At 63.7% G+C, this 20,290-nt stretch overlaps 2 protein-coding genes across 25 annotated transcripts in view; both read right to left on the reverse strand.

The window, feature by feature from the left end:
• The window catches only part of EP400 (E1A binding protein p400), a 120,460-nt gene extending 120,006 nt beyond the window's left edge, over positions 1-454 (reverse strand). For all 21 annotated transcript variants that reach the window (XM_089322930.1, XM_070066262.2, XM_051837621.3 and 18 more), the window contains exon 1: positions 347-454. The gene's annotated coding sequence lies outside the window, so the exon portion shown is untranslated. The remainder of the gene's footprint in view (positions 1-346) is intronic.
• Positions 455-3,574: 3,120 nt separating this feature from the next.
• Positions 3,575-15,452, reverse strand: PUS1 (pseudouridine synthase 1). 4 transcript variants are annotated; one of them, XM_070066271.2, is made up of 6 exons: positions 15,354-15,452; positions 14,833-15,064; positions 12,559-12,696; positions 10,625-10,727; positions 6,770-7,458; positions 3,575-3,847 (listed from the first exon to the last, which is right to left on the reverse strand). In XM_070066271.2, the coding sequence occupies exons 2-6, from the start codon at positions 15,052-15,054 to the stop codon at positions 3,800-3,802; spliced, it is 1,200 nt and encodes a 399-aa protein (XP_069922372.1). In that variant the 5' UTR covers positions 15,055-15,064; positions 15,354-15,452; the 3' UTR covers positions 3,575-3,799. The 4 variants fall into 4 exon arrangements, with proteins under 4 accessions (XP_069922372.1, XP_069922371.1, XP_069922370.1 ...); XM_070066270.2 differs by having other exon boundaries at positions 15,350-15,442; XM_070066269.2 differs by having other exon boundaries at positions 15,153-15,376.
• Between the last annotated feature and the right edge of the window lie 4,838 nt (positions 15,453-20,290).

Raw genomic sequence — 20,290 nt, forward strand, 5'->3', positions numbered from 1 at the left:
GCGCCGCGTCCGGGAACCGGACCGAGCGCACCGCGGCGGCCGCGCGACCCAGGCCGGGCGGCGGCGACGCGGCTCCTGAGGGGAGCGGGGGCGGCGCCGCCTCCCACCGGGGCCCGCCCGCCCGCCCGCCCGGCCCCGACGAGCCGCCGCGCTCCGGCGCTCCGGCCGGCACCCCGCGCCCCGCCCCGGCCGCCCGCACAAAGCCGACGCCGCGGCCTGGTCCCGCCGCGCCGCCCCGGCCGGCGGGCGCCCCGGGGACGCGGGCGCGGGGCTGCGGGCAACGGGCCGTGGGCGCCGGCCGCCCGCCCGCAGCGCTCCGCCCGCCCCGCGCCGCCGCCCCACTCACCCTGGGACTCGGGCTCGGCTCCGGCCGCGTCGGGAGGGCGGGAGGCTCGCAGCGGCGCCGCAGCCGCTCGCGCATCCGGGTCCGCGGCGGGAGGAAGCGGCGGCGCGCGGCTACGGCGAGCCGGAAGGGACATTCGGCGCCCGCGCCGCAGCGCCGCCCCTCGCCGCGCGAGGGCGCCAGAGAGCGAGGGGGCGAGGCTCGTCCCACGACTGGGGCGCGCAGAGGCCGCGGCTGACGCTGACCCGACTCGGTCGCGGGCGGGACGAGGGCCGGGTCCGGAACCTCGGCCTTGCGCTGGAAGGCCGCCGGCGCTCGAGCGCGCACCCTCGTTCCCCTGGCAGAGCAGCGGGGCCAGCGCGGGTGACGTGGGACACACGAGGGACAGGAAGGCGCCGTGAACAGACGTCGGCCACAGGACGCGGGGGAGTAACGCACACGCACCCCCCCGGCCCGCGACCCGCATCCCCGCCGGTGCTGGGGGCCCTGTGCCCACGTGGGGACCCGGAGGGGGCTCCTAGAGCCTGGCTCCGGCCAGCTTGGAGCCACCTGCGGAGGGAGCCAGCAGATGAAGACCTGTCTGTAACTCTCCCAAAACAAATGTTAAAAAAAACTTTGCATGTCCGAATGGTCAGTATGCACGTGAAAAAGTGCTCAACACCATTACACATCAGAGAAATGCAAACCAAAACCTCAAGACGACGCCACTGCAGCCACAAGGATGGCTGGAACCAGAGCCAGGCCTGGGACCGGAGCGGTGGCGTAGCGGGTAACGCTGCCGCCTGCAGTGAGGGGACCACATGTGGGCGCCAGTTCTAGTCCCGGCTGCTCCACTTCAAGTCCAGCTCTCTGCTGTGGCCTAGGAAAGCAGTGGAGGATGGGCCAAGTGCTTGGGCCCCTGCACCCGCGTGGGAGACCTGGAAGAAGCTCCTGGCTCATGATCAGCTCAGCTGCAGCCGTTGCGGCCATCTGGGGAGTGAACCATCGGATGGAAGACCTCTCTCTCTCTCGGCCTCTCCTTCTCTGTGTAACTCTTTCAAATAAATAAATATCCAAAAAAAAAAAAAAAAAAAGGGCAGGGCATTCAAAAACGGTGCAGCCACACTGGACAGGTGGTGGGTGTGCCCAGAGCCCCAGAGCTGACCATAGCTAAGGCATGGCCCAGCCACCGTGCAGTGCTCTTAGAAGCATGATTCGTAATAGCCAGAGTGGAAAGACTCTGATGTCCATCAGCTGGTGGTGGCCAGGGTGGGCTGTCCACTTAGGGGACTAGCACTTAGACCACAGGGCCGCCTGCCACAGCAGCACCCCATGCGAGCTGGCTCCAGCCCCGGCTGCTCCACTTCCAATCCGGCCTGGGAAAGCAGCAGATGGCGGCCAGTGCTCGGGCACCTGCACCGCGTGGGAGTCTGGGATGGAGCGCCTGGCTTCCGTCTTGTCCAGTCCTGGCTGCTGTGTCTCCCCCTCTTTCAAGTAACGAATGGGGCCCTGGTGGGCAGTACAGCTGCTGTTGCATGACAGACAGAGCCTGTGGGCGCTGGGTCTGCTGCCACGAGGGAGTCCTGGAGGCAGCTCCTGGCTCCCGATCTCCCAGCTCAAGTCATTGCAGCCAACTGGGGAGTGAGCCAGCAGATGGAAGACCTCGCTCGCTCTCTTCCCTTTATCTCTAACTCTGCCTTTCAAAAAAATGAATCTTAAAAAAAAAGTGTTGGTGGACAGGAGGCTTTGGCTCTGCCATCAGTGAGTGGACACAAACAGACAGTGCTGCCCTCTGGTGGCAACACAAGAATCAGCTCTCCCTGGAGTTTAAGCAGAAAACCAACCTCCCATTTCTTGGGGCCAGTGCTGCGGCGTGACAGGTAAAGCTGCTCTTCTTCGGATCCAGCTCTCCGCTATGCCCATCCCAAGATGGCCCACCTCCTTGGGCCCCTGCACCCGGAGGAGGTTCCTGGCTTCAGAACGGCACAGCTCCAGCCATTGCGGCCAACTGGGGAGTGAACCAGCAGGTGGAAGACCTCTCTCACCTCTCTGCTTCTCCTTCTCTCTGTGTAGCTCTGACTTTCAAATAAATAAATCTTAAAAATTGCTTATTTCCCACTTAATCCTCTTAATTCACAGAACTGTGAGCTGGCTGGCTGGATGACTCGGGCTGGCTGTTTCAATGAGGGCTGAATTTTGGTGAAAAGCAGTTTCTTCGTTCCTTTACCTTCGGCACTTTTTGTGCCACCTGAGGTGCTGCTCTGCCGACGCCCAGAAGCGATGGCTGGGGTGGGCGCCTGGTGCAGTTAACTCACCGCTCGGCCTCGCATCCCACACCGCAGGGGCTGGGAGTCCCGGCTCCACTTCTGATCCAGCTTCCTGCTGCTGCAGACCCCGGGAGGCAGCAAGCGATGGCCCAAGGACTTGGGACCTGCCACCCGCTTGGCTCCTGCCATCAGCCTGGCCCAGCCCCGGCCCCGGCCCTGTCCCTTCCATTGGACAGAATGATCTGGGCCTTCAGACTCAGGCTTACAACCCACCTGGAAGTAACCAGTTATCCCAGCTCCATGTTTCAAACGGGTTTTCTCCCTCCCCTGAGCTGCCTTGGTGCCTATCTACCCCACGTGGTGACGTCACAAAGCTTCGGCCGCACACCTGAGCAGGACTCCTGTGTGCAGCACCCACGGCCGAGAAACTCGAGTCTCCCCCGCAAGGCCAGCCAGCAGCTCAGGGACACGCGCAGTGGTGGCTTCCTGACCCAAATCCCACTCCCTGGGCCGTCCCGCAGCTGCAGGCAGGGCCCCGCGGGTCACTCCTCGAGGCCGGTCCAGCCAGGTCCTGCAGGCGACCTTCTCGCCCCAGTGCTGCCGGCACGCTCTGGCCCTCGCTGGGCCGTCTGCTCGTCAGCACAGGGCGGAGCGCGGGGCAGCCAAGGGGGCGCGGGCTCCCCTGGCTCCCTGGAGAACTGCTTTTTTATTGAAGTCGGGCACAGCTGGGGAAGGGGCCGGCTACCAAGACCCTGACCGTGGCTCCCAGTGGCCTCCCTGCCCAGGCCAGCTCCTCTTCAGGAGGGGGGACGGGGCCTTGACAGGGACAAGGAGGGCAGAGAGTCCCCCAGGTCAGGTGGCGCCAGACGCCGGTCAGGGTGAGGGCTCCACCTCCAGGAGGGCCCCCGGAAACGTGTGTGTGGGGTGGCAGGGCCTGTTCTAACACAGCAGGGCTCCACTCACCCCACCAAAGAAGAGGCACGACTCAGTAAGCAAATCGCGTATTTAAGAAAACCACTTCCTTAAAAAAATAGCGCCTTCACATGCTGAGCTGAGGAGAGGCGAGGCCAGCGTTCCCGTATGAGTCTGGGGCCCTGAGGCGAGAGGCCAGGCCACGGCCGGGGCAGGCCCGTGTGTCCGCAGCCCTCACACGGCCGGCGAGACGCAGCAGCCCAGCTTCTGGACACGTGCGGCCGGCGGCTCTGCGGCCTCAGTCACTGTCTCCGTCCCCCTCACTGCCTTCCAGGGGGCTGGGGACCTGCGGGAGGGGAGCAGACAAGCGGTGAGTGAGCTGCATGCCCCCACCCACATCAGCTTCTCCCCAGCCCAGGTCTGGGTGGGTGCCCGGCCCACTGGCAGAAGCGTGCACGTGCTCGGTCCCTCTCGCTGGGCTCCTGCAGACCTGACCCGGCTGTGCCGGCTCTGCTGGTGGGGACCGAGGAGAGCCCCCGTGTGCAGCATGGCCTGCATGGCGCGGGGTCTCAGTCACCACGCCTGACGCCTGGCAGCTCTCTCTGAAGTGACAGGAAAGCTGGTTTCCCCTGAACATAAACTCCCACACGGGGCCCGGCCCCACACCGGCCGCCAGCACCGCCCCAGGCACCTCCTCGTGCACCTGCCACTGGCGCCTCGCTCTCTGCGCGCCAGGCCCGCCATCAGGAGCAGGTGTCCTCGCGGTATCTGGACAGTGGGAAGAATCTCCCCAAGCACCAAGGAAAACCACAGGCTCGGGGCGAGGGGGGCCTGACCCCAGGGCACAGAACTGAGAACTAACGTGGAATTTCAACGTGAGATGCCAGCCCCTCGAACCACCTATGTTCTAAAAGTGCTGGCCTATTAGGATGTCTGCCCAACGCCTGTTTCCCTGCCCGGCTCCAGGATCCTGCTAATGCAAACCCTGGGAGACATCGATGGTGCAAGTCACTGGGTCCTCACGCCCTCGTGGGAGGCAGGGACTGGGTTCCTGGCTCCTGGCTGTAGCCCAGCCCCACCCTCCCCCACACCTAGCTTCCCGCCACTGTCTGTCTCTCAGACAGATCCTATCCAAGAGGGCTGGGCCAGTGTGTGCCGCTGGCAGCTGGAGGCAGCCCTTGGGGTGCAAAAAGCCAGCCCTGCACCCAGCTGCCTTCCGGGACGGGGGAGCAGCTGAGGGCCTGCACAGGAACAACCAAACATCTGCCACGGGCTCACTGACACCTCGCGCACTGGCCAGCGGCATCGGCACATCCAGGAGGCAACGGCTGTGCCAGAGCCATCACACGCCTGGGGTCACCCAGCGCCAAGTGTGGGGGCGAGCAGGAGGGGCACAGAAAGGAGGGGGCATAAGCAGGTGGGGGGCACAGGTGGGAGGGGCACAGGCAGGAGGGGGCACAGGTGAGTGAGGGGCACAGGCGGGAGGGGCACAGGTGAGTGAGGGGCACAGGCGGGAGGGGCACAGGCAGGAGGGGGCACAGGTGAGTGAGGGGCACAGGCGGGAGGGGCACAGGTGAGTGAGGGGCACAGGCGGGAGGGGCACAGGCGGGTGAGGGGGCACAGGCGGGAGGGGCACAGGTGAGGGGGCACAGGCGGGTGAGGGGGCACAGGCAGGAGGGGGCACAGGTGAGGGGGCACAGGCAGGAGGGGGCACAGGTGAGTGAGGGGGCACAGGTGAGTGAGGGGGCACAGGCAGGAGGGGGCACAGGTGGGTGAGGGGGCACAGGCGGGAGGGGGCACAGGCGGGAGGGGGCACAGGCGGGAGGGGGCACAGGTGAGTGAGGGGGCACAGGCAGGAGGGGGCACAGGTGGGTGAGGGGGCACAGGTGAGTGAGGGGACACAGGCGGGTGAGGGGGCACAGGTGAGTGAGGGGGCACAGGCAGGAGGGGGCACAGGCGGGTGAAGGGGCACAGGCAGGAGGGGGCACAGGTGGGTGAGGGGGCACAGGCAGGAGGGGGCACAGGTGGGTGAGGGGGCACAGGTGAGGGGGCACAGGCAGGAGGGGGCACAGGTGGGTGAGGGGGCACAGGCGGGAGGGGGCACAGGCGGGAGGGGGCACAGGCGGGAGGGGGCACAGGTGAGTGAGGGGGCACAGGCAGGAGGGGGCACAGGCGGGTGAGGGGGCACAGGTGGGTGAGGGGGCACAGGTGAGGGGGCACAGGCAGGAGGGGGCACAGGCGGGTGAGGGGGCACAGGCAGGAGGGGGCACAGGCGGGTGAGGGGGCACAGGCAGGAGGGGGCACAGGCGGGAGGGGCACAGGCAGGTGAGGGGCACAGGCGGGAGAGGGCACAGGCGGGAGGGGGCACAGGCGGGTGAGGGGGGCACAGGCGGGTGAGGGGCACAGGCGGGTGAGGGGGCACAGGCGGTTGGGGGGCACAGGCCGGTGAGGGGCACAGGCGGGTGAGGGGGGCACAGGCGGGTGAGGGGCACAGGCGGGTGAGGGGGCACAGGCCGGTGGGGGGCACAGGCCGGTGGGGGGCACAGGCAGGTGAGGGGGCACAGGCGGGAGGGGGCACAGGCGAGTGAGGGGGCACAGGCGGGTGAGGGGGCACAGGCGGGAGGGGGCACAGGTGGGTGAGGGGGCACAGGCGGGTGAGGGGGTGCGGGTGAGGGGGGCACAGGCGGGAGGGGGCATAAGCGGGTAGGGGGCACAGGCGGGAGGGGGCACAGGCGGGTGAGGGGCACAGGTGGGAGGGGGCATAAGCGGGTGAGGGGGCACAGGCGGGTGAGGGGGCACAGGCGGGTGAGGGGGCACAGGCAGGAGGGGGCACAGGCGGGTGGGGGCATAAGCGGGTGAGGGGGCACAGGCGGGTGAGGGGCACAGGTGGGAGGGGCACAGGCAGGTGAGGGGCACAGGAGGGAGAGGGCACAGGCGGGAGGGGGCACAGGCGGGTGAGGGGGGCACAGGCGGGTGAGGGGCACAGGCGGGTGAGGGGGCACAGGCGGTTGGGGGGCACAGGCCGGTGAGGGGCACAGGCGGGTGAGGGGGCACAGGCGGGTGGGGGGCACAGGTGGGTGGGGGGCACAGGTAGGTGAGGGGGGCACAGGCGGGAGGGGGCACAGGTGGGTGAGGGGGCACAGCTCGCGGGCACTGTCGCTTCAGCCCAGTGCGCCAGCCCCGCTGCCCTGTGCCTCAGCTCATGCACAGAACGGGAGCCGCATGCAGCGCCGGACGCAGGTGCCCACGCCCCGCTCAGAGCCCGTACCTTGGCGCCCGAGCTGGCCGCCAGGGCGGAGGCGCTGAAGTCGTGGGCGGGCAGCGTGCTCAGCCACTGGGCCATGGAGCGCTCCCCGCGCTCGGTGCTCACGATGGTCGGGAGGATGTGCTGCTCCTTGAAGGCGGCCACCTCGGCCTCCTCCTGCGCCCAGTCCAGGGGCTCGTGCAGCCCGTCGTTGCCAAAGCGCTGGTTGTACTTCTCGAAGTGCACGCGCTCCAGGACCAGGCCCAGCCCCGGCGCCTTGGGCACGTCCACCTTCTCGTCCCCCCAGCTGCGCTCCAGCACGCTCTCCGGGGCGTAGCCCTTCACGATGGCCACCACCAGGCCCACCATCTTGCGGATCTGGTGCATCATGAAGCTCTGGCCCTTCACCCTGATCACCGCGAACTCCAGGCCCTCGCGCACGAAGGGCTCCTCGCAGTACATCTGCAGGATGTAGCGCCGCGCGCTGGGCTCCCGCGGGCCCTTCTGCGAGGTGAAGTTGTGGAAGCTGTGGGTGCCCTGGTAGCAGGCCAGCAGCCTGTTCACCCGCTGCAGGGTCTCGGCGCTCAGCCGGTAGGTCTCGTCCTGGGGGTCCCGGTCCTTGTGGGCAAAGGCGAAGGTGGGCAGCATGTAGAAGTACGTCCTGGCGTCACACTTGTTCTTGGAGTTGAAGCCGCCCGTGACCCTCTTCAGCCCTGGGGGAGGGGTGGAGCGTGAACACCGCCATAGCAGGGGCCTCGCCCCCTCCCCCAGACCCCGCACCTCAGGCAGTGCACCCAAGACCCAAAAGACACAACCCACAGGCGAGGTAGGGCCCGGTGCTGGCAGAACGAGAGCCTGGGACTCTGCCCCCAGAGCTCCCTCCACAGAGGCCGTACAGGGCAGCCACCGCTGTGCCCAACCCGCCCCCACCCCGAGCGTGGTGGTGCCTAGGAGGGACTCAGTGAGGGCCTGCTGGGAGGCGAAACGGAGACCGCCATGTGGGCCCCAGCAGCTGAGACGCCCACGCCCCTTACCCAAGTGCCTAGGTTCAAGGCCCAGCTCTACTCCTAATTTCAGATTCCTGGGAGACAGCAGCTGACAACAGTTCGAAGTATTTAGGCCCCGACTAGCCACATGGGAAACCCAGCTTGTGTTCCTAGCCCCGAGCTTAGACCTGGCCCAGGTACGGCCCAGGTACGACTACCACAAGCATTTGGAAAGTGAACCAGTGGAACAAAGACCTGTCATATTCTGTCTCTCTGCCTTTCAAATACATTTTTTAAATTAAGTTTTTAAAATAGTTATTTACTTATTTATCTGAAGGCAGAGTTAGAGAGAGAGAGAGAGGGGGAGGGAGGGAGGGAGGGAGGAGGAGGGAGGGAGGGAGGGAGGAAGGGAGGGTCTTTCATCTGCTGGTTCACTCCCCATATGGCCACAACGCCCAGGGCTGAGCCAGGAACTCCATCCGAGTGTCCCACGTAATTGGCAGGGCTCCCAACCCCTTGGGCCATCTCCCTCTGCTTTCCCAGGCAAATTAGCAGGGAGCCGAATCAGAAGTGGAGCAGCCAGGATTGGAACCGGTGTCCAAACGGATGCTGATGCTGCAGGCAGTGGCTTACCCTGCTGCACTATAATGCCAGCCCCACATTTGACAACTTCTGCTGTGAATCTCCCGAGAGCTTGCTCCATGCCTGGAACAGGTGCAGCCACAGTGACAAAGGTTCCACCTCACAGGAACTCTGCCCCTGACCTTGGCTTCCTGTTGACAAGGCCTGATGGGGCCTCAGGAGCTGCCCAGCAGCCCTGGCCAGCCCGGGAGCCTGTGCTCAGCAGTCCTTGCTCTCACGCCACCGTCCTGTCTGTGTCGTGGGTGACTGCTGTTTCTCTACGTTGAAGACGCAATTCCATGAACACTGGAGACCACAAGGATGCTTGGCCAATTCACTTGTTGACCAGAACAAGCCAGCTAGGAAAGGCGGAGACCCCACCGGGCAACCCAGCAAGGACCAAGTTCCTCCCCAAAAAAGGTGTTTGAAAAAAGGTTAACGCGGCCGGCGCCTGGCTCACTTGGTGTTCATGTGGCTGGCACCTGGCTCACTCAGTGTTCACGTGGCCGGCGCCTGGCTCACTCGGTGTTCACGCGGCCGGCGCCTGGCTTACTCGGTGGTCACGCGGCTGGCGCCTGGCTCACTTGGTGTTCATGTGGCTGGCGCCTGGCTCACTTGGTGTTCATGTGGCTGGCACCTGGCTCACTCAGTGTTCACGTGGCCGGCGCCTGGCTCACTCGGTGTTCACGCGGACGGCGCCTGGCTCACTCGGTGTTAACGTGGCCGGCGCATGGTTTACTTGGTGTTACCGTGGCCGACGCCATGGCTACTTGGTTAATCCTCCGCTTGCAGTACCGGCATCCCATATGGGCACCGGTTCTAGTCCTGGTTGCTCCTCTTCCAGTCCAGCTCTCTGCTGTGGCCCGGGAGTGCAGTGGAGGATGGCCCAAGTGCTTGGGTCCCTGCACCCGCATGGGAGACCAGGAGGAAGCACCTGGCTCCTGGCTTCGGATCAGTGCAGCACCGGCCATAGCGGCCATTTGGGGAGTGAACCAACAGAAGGAAGACCTTTCTCTCTGTCTCTCTCTCTCACTATCTATAACTCTGTCAAATAAATTAAAAAAAAAAAAAAAAAAAAAAAAAAAAAAAAGGTTAACGCTATCAGACGCCTAAGGACCAGCAGTAACCCTCACAGGGAGCTGATCGTGTGTGCAGAGGTAAGGTGCACACCAACAGCACGGGGGCCGCGGGGAAGTGCACATCCACCACGTGGCTGAGACAGCAAGGGGTCGAAAGCATGGACAGCCCACAGAGACCGCCGTCCACGGGGCCCACAAAGCCTAAAATACTCCCAGACAGAGGTCGCCGACCCCAGGCTTAAACCCCAAACCATCACTGAGGAAACACAGTGAGTTACAGCTCCTGACCACGGTGACGACTAGACAAGCTAACCAAAGAGGAAGGCAGGGAAGGATAAGTGACAGACGGACGAGACGGAGCAGCAGGTGGGACTCACCCAGCCACGCCAACACCACGCTAAACGTGAGGCCCGTACAACGCCGCTTAGAAGCAGAGACTCAGATATTGGGACCGGTGCTGCGGCCCAGCAGGCTAAGCCACTGCCTGCAATGCCAGCATCCTACATGGCTGACGGTCTGAGTCCTGGCTGGATGCAGATGACGCCTCTGGCTCCTGGCTTTGGCCTGATCCAGCCCTGGCTCTTGTGGCCAGTAGGGGAGTAAACCAGCAGATGGAAGCTTTCTGTCTTTTCCTCTCTCTCTAATCTTGCTTCTCAAAAAAATTTTTATTTAAAGATTTATTTATTTGAAAGTCAGAGTTAGAGAAAAAGAGAGAGAGAGAGAGAGAGAGAGAGAGAGAGAGAGAGAGAGGTCTTCCACCCACTGGTTCATTCCCTAGTTGGCCACAACGGCCAGAGCTGAGCCGATCCAAAGCCAGGAGCTTCCTCCTGGTCTCCCACGTGGGTGCAGGGCCCAAGCACTTGGGCCATCCTCCACTGCACTCCTGGGCCACAGCAGAGAGCTGGATCACAAGTGGAACAGCCAGGTCTCAAACTGGTGCCCATGTGGCGGCTCAACCCATGTGGCCGGCACTGCAGGTGGCGGCTTACCCTGCTATGCCACAGCACCGGCCCCCCAACATTTTTTTAAATAAAATAAAAAGGCCTAAAATTCCACTGATGCTGTCACACACAGGAGTGACTGCCCCTGTTCCAACCATGAACTTGGTCTTCACAGGGAGCAGCCTGCTGTCCCCACGCCTGAAGCAGGTGGGGCTATGGAGTCTGCACGGTTTCACCCACACCACCACTCACCCAAAATCCGAATGTGGGATGGCAGGTGGCTGTTGATCTTCTCCAGGATGTCATCAATCAGCCACACCTTCAGTGACACAACCTGGCCAGCGGCAGACACACCCTGTAAGGACAGCGGGTGGGGACAGGAAGGTGGATCCCACTGGGCCTGCCCCCCATCACGACCCCCCCCACACACCGGCCCCTGAAGCAGAAGGCTGCTGGACGTCCTGTCCCCGCACACAGCACGTCTGCTCCTGGAAGAGCGGGTGAGTCGTGCACACGGAGCCCCAGTTCTACACGCCTGCGGGCCTTACACAGTGGCTTCGCAGCCCAGCAGAACACTCAGCCAGGAAACCCCAGTCTCCTGTGCGGACGGCAAGCCACGTCCTACGAGAGACGCGACAGCCAACGATGGGCCAACGAGAGAAGGCAGCTTACGTGATGGAACTTGGAGCAAAGCAAGATGAGGCGCCCACCAGAGCTAAAGCGGGGGTTTCCCGTGCGGAGGGACCTGCTGGGGCACAGCTGTGTACACGGGCATCAAGCGTGCCCCTGCGGGGGGGCACACCTCACAGTGTGTCTATCACAGGGAGAGGAAAGAGACCCGACTGGGCGACTTAGGGCCCGGACAGAGTCCCACCTGCCGAGCAGGTGTCAACGCCCCGGGGGCCACTTAGAACCACCTGTCTTACTGGACACTAATGTCACGTGCGGTCAGACAGTCACAGCACATGCAGAAGGGGCCAACGTTGTAGTGCAGCAGCTTAAGCCGCTGCTGGCAGTGCCAGCATCCCACACGGGTGCCGGCTCGAGTCCTGGCTGCTCCGCTTCCGATTCAACTCCCTGCTAACGTGCCCGGGAGAGCAGCGGAAGACGGCCCAAGTCCTTGGGTCCCGCATCCACGTGAGAGACCCAGAAGCAGCTCCTGGCTCCTGGCTTTAGCCGGGCCTAGTCCTGGCCTTCATGACCATTTGGGAAGTGAACTAGCAGATGGAAGATCTTTGTTTCTCCTTTTCTTGCTCTGTAACTCTGCATGCAAATAATAAATCTGAAAAAAACAAAAAGACCAGAAGAGCCACACTGAGAGGCAGTGCAGGTCCGGGCCCTGCTACTGCACCTGCCGCTCCCCACTGCTGTCCTGTGGCTCAGTCTCCGAAGCAGGCACTCGATGTGGGACCCCACCGCACACGCACTGCCACGCAGGCTGTGCCCGGTCCAGGGCAGACGTGTGACCACGACACGGACTCACACAGCCAACACGGCTCCAAGTCCGTGTGCCAGGGCCCAAGTACGTGCACACACATGGCGCAGTAATACATTTCTTTTTTGAAAGGATTTACTTTATTTATCTGGAAGACACAGAGATGGATAGAAAGAGGTCTTCCCTCCACTGGTTCACTCCCCAAATGGCCACAACAGCCGGGGCTGGGCCAGGCTGAAGCCAGGAGCCAGGAGCTCCACCTGGGCCTCCCACCGGGTGCAGGCCCAGCCCTCGGGCCACCTCCCACTGCCTCCCGAGGTGCGTGAGCAGGAGCCGGCTGGGAGGCGGAGCAGCCGGCACAGGAAGCAGTGCTCCTGCAGATGCTGAAACTGCAGGTGGCGGCCCTCGTTCAAAGATGTTCACACTGACCGCGGGCTAATACATGTCATCCTGCATACACGGGGTTAATTAAAGAGGATCACGAAGACCACTTTCACCCACTGGCGAACCACAGCGTGGCCCCCTCTGCAGCCACGTGGCCCCATGTCCCCCAGCGGGCCTGTGCTGGCCACTGGGCCCCACGAAGGGTGGAGGCGACAGAGAAGGTGGACCAGACAGGACGCAGTCTTGCCAGCAGTGGGCCCCTGGATCCAGCCACACCTGGGCTGACGCAGCCTCACAAGGCAGACATCCCAGTCTGCTCTTGCTGCGAGTGCCGACAGAGCCGCTCGGCGGGACGGCTGCCGCCTACCTTGTCCGTGCGGGCGCAGCGCTGGAAGGACATCTTCCTCATGTCTTCACCGTGGTTCTCAGGGATGCAGCCCGAGCGGACGAGGGCGGACACCAGGTCATCTTCGATGGTCCTGAACTGAGAGGACCCCACGTTTCTCTGCAAAGACAGCAAGGCAGGTGGTCACCACTCAGCTCCTGCCCCCAGGCCTGAGCCGCCCAGGGCAGACCACGTGCAGCTCACACACACCCAGCAGCAGGACTACGCCTCTCGCAGCTCGGGGACCCCGCACCACCGACCCTGCCAGGCGACCTGGCCAGCACAGGGCTGGGCTCTTCCGAGCAGCCCGGCACACCTCCTGGGAGAAGGCACACCTGGCACCACCTCTGATGCCTCCCAGCCTGCCCCGTGAACCCACTGACTGCCACTGCCCGCTGGGCTTGCACACAGCCACGTCCAAGTTCAGAAACCCTGCGAGCGCAGCGAGACTGAGCACGGCCAGGAAGTCCCTCCCGCAGTCCACCCCACGGTGCCCATGCCCTCCTCCGCACGTCTCAGATCCGAGTGTGGGCTGACGGGGTGACGGCCCTGCCTGTGCCCGTCTCCCTCCCAATGGCAGGCGGGAGCTGGCGAGGTAGAGCCTTACACGATTGAAGTCTCTCATAAAACAACACGTTTACCTGCTCCTACCAAAGCCGAGGCTGATCCGTTTCCAACCCACAGCGTCGCATCACGAACGCCATTCGGAGGAAAAGCCTACCCGCTGGTCCAGTGAGCGCTGCTCTCCTCCTTGTCACCTCCATTCACTGCCACTGATGTCTCATCAGACACGCAGAGAGAGGGACAGATGGACAGACAGATCTTCCATCACTGCCCCCACAGCCAGGGCTGGGCCAGGCCGAGGTAGAGCCAGGAGCTCCATCCGGGTCTCCCACGAGTGGCAGTTAACCCACGTCCCTGAGCCGTCACCTACTGCGTCCGAGGTGCACAGCAGCAGGGAGCGGGAACAGGAAGCAGAGCTCTGTGCGGGACAGATGTGCCTGCTTCCTCCAGCTCCCCTGTCTGGGGGCTCTGCAGTGAGCAGTGGCATTCTTCCTGTGGCCACACTGGAACAATTCTAAAGACTCACAAGCCGCCGGCGCCGCGGCTCACTAGGCTAATCCTCCGCCTGCAGCACCAGCACACCGGGTTCTAGTCCCGGTCGGGGCGCCGGATTCTGTCCTGGTTGCCCCTCTTCCAGGCCAGCTCTCTGCTGTGGCCAGGGAGTGCAGTGGAGGATGGCCCAAGTGCTTGGGCCCTGCACCCCATGGGAGACCAGGGGAAGCACCTGGCTCCTGCCTTCGGATCAGCGCGGTGCGCCGGCCACAGTGCGCCGGCCGCAGCACGGCGGCCATTGGAGGGTGAACCAACGGCAAAGGAAGACCTTTCTCTCTCTCTCTCTCTCACTGTCCACTCTGCCTGTCAAAAAATAAAAAAAGACTCACAAGCCACGTCCGAGCCACAGAACTGGGCACGGAGAAAGTCTCGCCCCTACACCTTTCGACCGCTCAGAAAAGGGCTGGACAGAACAGTCTCAGAGGGTGTGCCTGCCTCCAGACCGCACACATGCCACTTTAATTCCACACTGTCTCCTTCAGGAGCGCCTCACCTCCCTGCTGGTCCACCTCACACCTGCTGAGCGGAGAAACTGAGGCAGAGCGCGACTGGACCCTCCCCCAGAACCACGTCCACCGCGGCAGATGACTTGGACACCAGCCGGCGCGGGCTGCTTGGAGACGCGTGCAACTCCTGTTCAGGGCAGGAGCACACGAGCTCACGGACAACGTGCCGAAAACGACGCCCACGTCCCACGCTGGACTCCAGCCTCCTGCTACTGCACACTGGGGAGGCAGCACTGACAGCTCAGATACTCGGGTCCCTGCCCCTCTGCAGGGGACGTGCACTGAGGCCCTGCCTCCTGGCTTCAGGCTGACCCTGCCCCAGCCTTCGTGGGCATTTTGGGAGTGAATCAGCAGATGGCCGCTCTCTCCCTCTGCCTACGTGACAACTGGGTTAAGACACAGCCGGCCAGGCCCCACCTCCAGGTCCTGGGATAGCCGGGCCTCACCTGCAGGCCCCAGGCCCCCACCTGCAAACCCGAGCCGGCCAGGCCCCACCTCCAGGCCCCGGGCTGGCCCGGCCCCCACCTGCAGATCCCGGGATAGCCGCGCCCCACCTGCAGGCCCCAAGCCCCACCCCCCCCCCCGCAAGCCCCGAGCTGGCCGCGCCCCACCTGCAGGCCCCAGGCCCCCCCACCTGCATGCCATGGTAGCCCTTCCCCGAATAGGCCAGCAGCAGCACGATCTTCCTCTTGGGCAGCTTCCGGGGCGGCGCGCCGTCCTCGCCGCTCCTCAGCTTCTTCGCCTGGGGCTCCGCGTCCTCCCAGAGCCGCGCGCCCGGCCGGCCGGCCCGGGCCTTCCCTTCCTCCGGCCGGGGCGCGACGCCGGCGGCCGAGGGCGCCCCCAAGTTGCCGGCCATGAGGGTCGAGCTGCGGAGAAGAGCGGCGTGAGCTGGCGCGGCGGGCCCCGCGCGCCCCCGCACGAGGCTCCCCGCGGGTCGCGGCCGCAGCTCATTACCAGAGCGCGCGTCCGAGGCGCGGGGTCTGCAGGCCCCGGGCCGCCCGCAACAGCGCCCCGGCCGCCCGCAGCAGCGCGCCGGGCATCCCCATAAGCCGGTCCCGCGTCCGGCCGCGGCGCCCGCCCCTGGCCGGCTCCCCCAGCGGCTGGAGAGACCCCGGCCCGCGCCGGTCCCACAGCGAAGCCCCTTGACGCACTCACGTGCCGCGGACCGAGCCGAGCACACACCACGTGGTCGAGCGCCGCTGCGGGCGGGGGCCGGACGGCGGCCGGGGGCGGACACGGGGCCTCGCGGGAGGGGCGTGGCGGTGCGTGGGCGGGGCCTGGCGCTGCGCTCGCGTCCGGGAAGCCGAGGCGGGGGTGGGGTAGGGGTGGGGGTGGGGGTGTGGGGGGGTGGGGAGCTCGCAGCGGGAGCCCTGGAACTGCCGCCTCGACTCCCCCGCCCCAGGAAAGCTCCGCGGGTCCGCTGGCCGCTGCAGAACCGGGAGGGCCGCGCTGGAGCGTCCCCGGGACCCTGCGCCCGCGTCTGAGCGCCCCGCACCCGGCCGCCGGCCTGTGCTCACAGGCACACGCCGGGCCGGCCGTGTTTGCGGAAAGGTGGGGGACTGGATTCTGGATGATTGCACCCAGATTTCCTTTCCACCCCGTGTCCTTTTCTTATCGATTTAATGCGAATATTTATTTATTTGAAAGACAGAATTACAGACAGGCAGAGGCAGAGAGAGAGGTCTTCCATCCACTGGTTCACTCTCCAGACGGCTGCACGGATCCGAAGCCAGGAGCTTCTTCCGGGTCTCCCACGAGGGTGCAGGGGCCCAAGGACCTGGGTCGTCATCTACTGCTTTCCCAGGCCATAGCAGAGAGGTGGGCCGGAAGTGGAGCAGCCAGGACTTGAACCTGCGCCCACATGGGATGCGGGCACTGCAGGCGGCGGCTTTACATGCTACCTACGTCACAGCGCCGGATCCAATGCCCTTTAAATATATATATATATATTTAATTAAATTTAAATATATATATATATATATATATATATATATATAGAAAGGCAGAGTGACAGAAGGAGGGAGAGAAAGATCTTGTATCTGCTGGTTCACTCCCCAGATGGCTATAATGCCTGGGGCTGGGGCTGGGGCGGGCTGAAGCCAGGGTCCGGGAACTCCATTTCTGTCTCTCGTGGTTGGCAGTGGCCCAAGCAGTGCTTTCCCAGGCGCACTGGCAGGGAGCTGGAACCAGCGCTCTCCTGGGATGCAGTGTAGCCTGCTGCGCCATGACGCCGGCCCCTTTAATTCCACTTTCTGCAAACCTTTTTTTTTTTTTTTTTTTTTTTGAGAGAGAGAACACAAAAGTTCCACTCACTGCTGACTCCCCAGACTCCTGTAATGGCCAAGGCTGGGTCAGATTGAAGCCAGGAACCAGAAATCCAGTCCCGGTCTCCCACGTGCGTGACAGGGACCCAACCACGGCCTCCCAGGAGGCGGGCAGGAGGGTGTGCGGCAGTGTCTTAGCCGCTGGGGTAAATGTGGGCGTCCTCCAGGAACTTCTCCAAGTCCCCTCGTATTTTCACTGCTGGGGAGACAGGCACAGCAAGCCTATGAAGGGAGGAACGCACTGTCAGCTACCGAATGCTGTGTGCAGTGGCTGCTGCCACGCGTGCTCAGGGAGAGAGGCCAGCACGAAGCCCACGTGGCACAGGACTCCACTTAGGGGAAGTCCTCGAGAGGCAAATCCAGAAACACAGAGGGCTAGTGGGGGTTGGAGGGTGGAAAATACGGGGTCGTAGGTCTTTCCCTTGATGAAAATGTCCTGTAACTGGGCAGTCACTTGGCCGTGTGGGATGCCCACATCCCATAGCCCAGTGCTTGGATTCAAGTCCTGGGGCCACTTCCAGTTCCAGTTTTTTGCTAGTGCAGACCCTGGGAGGCCGCCAGCTGAGTTCCAGGCTCCTAGCTTGTGCCCAGACCAGCCCTTGCACATGGGGAGTGAGCCAGCAGATAGGAGCTTTTTCTTTGTATCTCTGCCTCTCAAGTAAATAAGTGAACAACTTTAAAATGTATTTTACGGAGCTGACTTTGTGGCTCAGTGGGTTAAGCCACTGCTTGTGTTGTCTGCCTCCCACAGCAGAGTGCTAGTTCGAGTCCCAGCTGCCCCGCTTCCGCTCCAGCTCCCTGCTAATGCACCTGGGAAAGCAGCAGGCGGCCACCCAGGTACGTGGGCCCCTGCACCCATTTCTTGAGACCAGGATGGAGTTCCTGCCTTCTGCCTCCAGTCTGATGCAGGTCTGGCTGTCGTGGCCATTTGGGAATGAACTACTGGATGGAAAATCTCATGCTCTTGTTCTCTCTGCCTTTCAAATGAACAAATTTTTGTATATTTTATACTCACCAGTACTACTGGCTGCATGTCTGTGAATACACTAAATATCATGAACTTCACACTTTAACATTTATTTGAAAGGCAGAGTTACAGAAAGAGAGAGGGAGAGATCTCCCATCTGCTGGTTCACTCCCCAAATGGCTGCAACAGCCAGGCCAAAGCCAGGAGCCAACCCAAGTCCTCCACACAGCTCCAGGGGCCCAAGCACTTGGGCCATCCTCTGCTATGTTCCCAGGCACAGGAGCAGGAAGCCGAATCAGAAGTGGGGCGGCCAAGACTTGTGGCGCCCATATGGATGCTGGTGCTGCAGATGGCGGGTTTGCCTGCCGCGCCACAACACAGCCGTGGAGTCAGCAGTCTCCCAGAAGGGAGCAGTTAGGGGAGCCGCAGCTTCTGGATGGGGGCGGGGGCAGCCTCTCGTGTGCAGTGAGCAGCGGAGAAGCCGTGTCCCAGTGCGTACTCCTGTTAAAGCGCTGAGTCCTGCCGATGCACCTCCGCCTGTCTGACGAAGGCGTTCACAGCAGGAGGGTGCGCGCGCCCAGACACCTGGGGTTCCAGCACAGGCGGCAACAGGAGAGGGCACCTGGCCCCCATCCCAAAGTCGACTCTTGCCGCTCAGGCTCCACTCCATGGTCCCCACGGACACAGGTGGGCTCCCATCCCAGGGGACCCTGTTGTCAAGACTGGGGTGAGGCCAAGGAGGCAGCACGCAGGCCAGGTGCCAGGTGTACGGGGCCCGCGGAGCTCCTGGCCTTGCTGACCCACAGGCCCCGGCTGAAGGCCTGATGAAAAGCTGAGATCTGAGGCTGTCCACCTCATTCTGTAGAGGCCACAGCTCAGGGGCCGCCAGCAGCACTGCTTCTGGAATCCTAAAGTCCCTCTGTGGAGCCGGGTCAAGGTGTGGACAGGCCCGGCTCCTAACGCACTCCAGAGGAACACACATGCAAGCCTCGGCCTCCATCCTTTCACGTCCTCTCTGCCTGGGACAGCCTGTCGTCCTGTTTCCCTCCAAAGGCTCGGGCAGTCCCGGTCACCCCACGGGAGGCCCTGACCTAACCAGCTCTGCCTGCAGGGGGCATTCACAGGCCCCAGGGAGCCCCAGCCCCGCTACCCATGAGCTTGAATCTGGGGAGTGAGCCATGAGTGGGCAGGAAAACCACAGGACACCAGCTGAAGGGAGAAAGTGGTAGGAGAAAAGTCAGGAGTCCGAGGCCATGGGTGAGACTTGGCTCTGATGGTGTGGGACGAGGGCCAGGTGGCCACAGTGGAAGCACAGCTGGCCTCTGCCAGGTTCTAGGAGGGAGGGGGCAACAGCAGGGCCCCTCAGAGGCCCCTGCACGTAGGGTGGGAACCCCCAGGACCCCTCCCCACAGAGGTTCTCTCTAGGGAGTCCCTTTCCTGCCTGTCTGTGGCTCTGGAGCAGGGACCCCTGGCACTATGAATGAGCCCCAAAGGGCAGTACCCAGACTGGCCAGTCGGAGGCAGGGACACTCACTGTGGGACCCGGGCTCTGTGGAAGGGGCGGCAGCAGTGTCCACCTCAGCCACCCCTTTGAGCCAGATTCCATGGAGCCAGGACAGAAAACCAGGCCAGGCGGGGTCAGTCCCAACCTGAACAGAGGAGCCCCAGGAGGACAAGGGCGTGTGCCCTGTGCCTTGTCAGGGCTGGGCTGGGCCCCGACAGGTGATAAGGGCCAGGCAGCGGGAAAACGAGCTCAGCTCCCCGGAGACGGGCCAGGCCATCAGTGTGACCACTCCTGCACTTCTCCATTCTACAGGCACACTGAGGCCCGTGCAGCCTGGGGCTGGGGCCTCCGGGGCCCGGCCTGCTGCCTGAGCCCCTCCACGTGCCCGCAACGCGCTGTGCTGGCGAGGTTGGCCGAGGGAGGGCCAGCCCATGGCCCACTCCAGGCCCACCTCTCACCATGTGGTCCTGCCTCCGGGCGGTGGGGGGAGGTTCGGCAGCTTCCCATGCCCAGACCTGGAAGCACTGAACCAGCCCGCAGCAGGTGAGTGCATGAACACTGAGAACAGAACATCGCCCAGCACAAACCAGAACTGAGCTCTCAGCCGGGAAGGCACAGGGAACCCGAGCTACCAGCCAGCGGGCACGGGACCACCGTGGATAGGCAGTGCGCTGCACAGCACCACCCTGCGGCATCCGGGGACAGACACCCCGGAGGCGGGGCGAGCGAGGTGGCCTTCACCTGTCCAAACCACACAAGGGCCCAGACCCTTGGTGCTAAGAAGTATCAGCGCTGACCACCCTCTGTGGTGTGCACAGGGGGCCTCCCCCAAAGCCTCAAATTGAAGCAGGGCTGCCCCGCGGTTTCCAGGGCTTGCTCTGTGGCCGGCCGCTCCTGCTCAGACCCAGGGCCCCCCTCCACCGCCCGCCAGCACCACCGGCTCTCCCGCGACCTCAGTGCTGACACTGCGCTGGCCTTTCTGGGAAGCTGGTGAGAATGATCTCAGGTTCAAATTTCGCAACAAACTCAACAACAAATAGGCAAACCCAACGAAAACAGGCTGAGGACGTGGACAACCCTCCAAAGACAGCCGTCGTGGGGGTGAAGCTAGGTGCTGCCCGTAACTGTGGCAGCCCCGGGAGAACCCTCCGCGGCCCAGGGCCCTCCGTGGGCACGCGCCCTGGGGCGTGCTCCCAGAGCTGGGTCCACCTGACACAGGCGTGAGACCCCGGGCTCCTGCACTTCGGCTGGAGGAACAGACAGACGCCTCCTCTGAGAAGCGAAGTGACCTTCCGTG

This window comes from Oryctolagus cuniculus, chromosome 21, assembly GCF_051225735.1.
Source record: "Oryctolagus cuniculus isolate XC-2025 breed Fujian yellow rabbit chromosome 21, ASM5122573v1, whole genome shotgun sequence".
Classification (NCBI taxonomy): domain Eukaryota; kingdom Metazoa; phylum Chordata; class Mammalia; order Lagomorpha; family Leporidae; genus Oryctolagus; species Oryctolagus cuniculus.

Coding starts and splice junctions, on each gene's coding strand:
- PUS1 (XM_070066269.2), bottom strand. CDS start 15,244: ATGGGGATGCCCGGCGCGCTGCTGCGGGCGGCCGGGGCGCTGTTGCGG. Junction 12,697..14,832: donor AGGGCTACCATGGCATGCAG/GTGGGGGGGCCT, acceptor CTGTCTTTGCAG/AGAAACGTGGGGTCCTCTCA. Junction 7,459..10,624: donor ATCCCACATTCGGATTTTGG/GTGAGTGGTGGT, acceptor CCCCTCCCCCAG/GGCTGAAGAGGGTCACGGGC.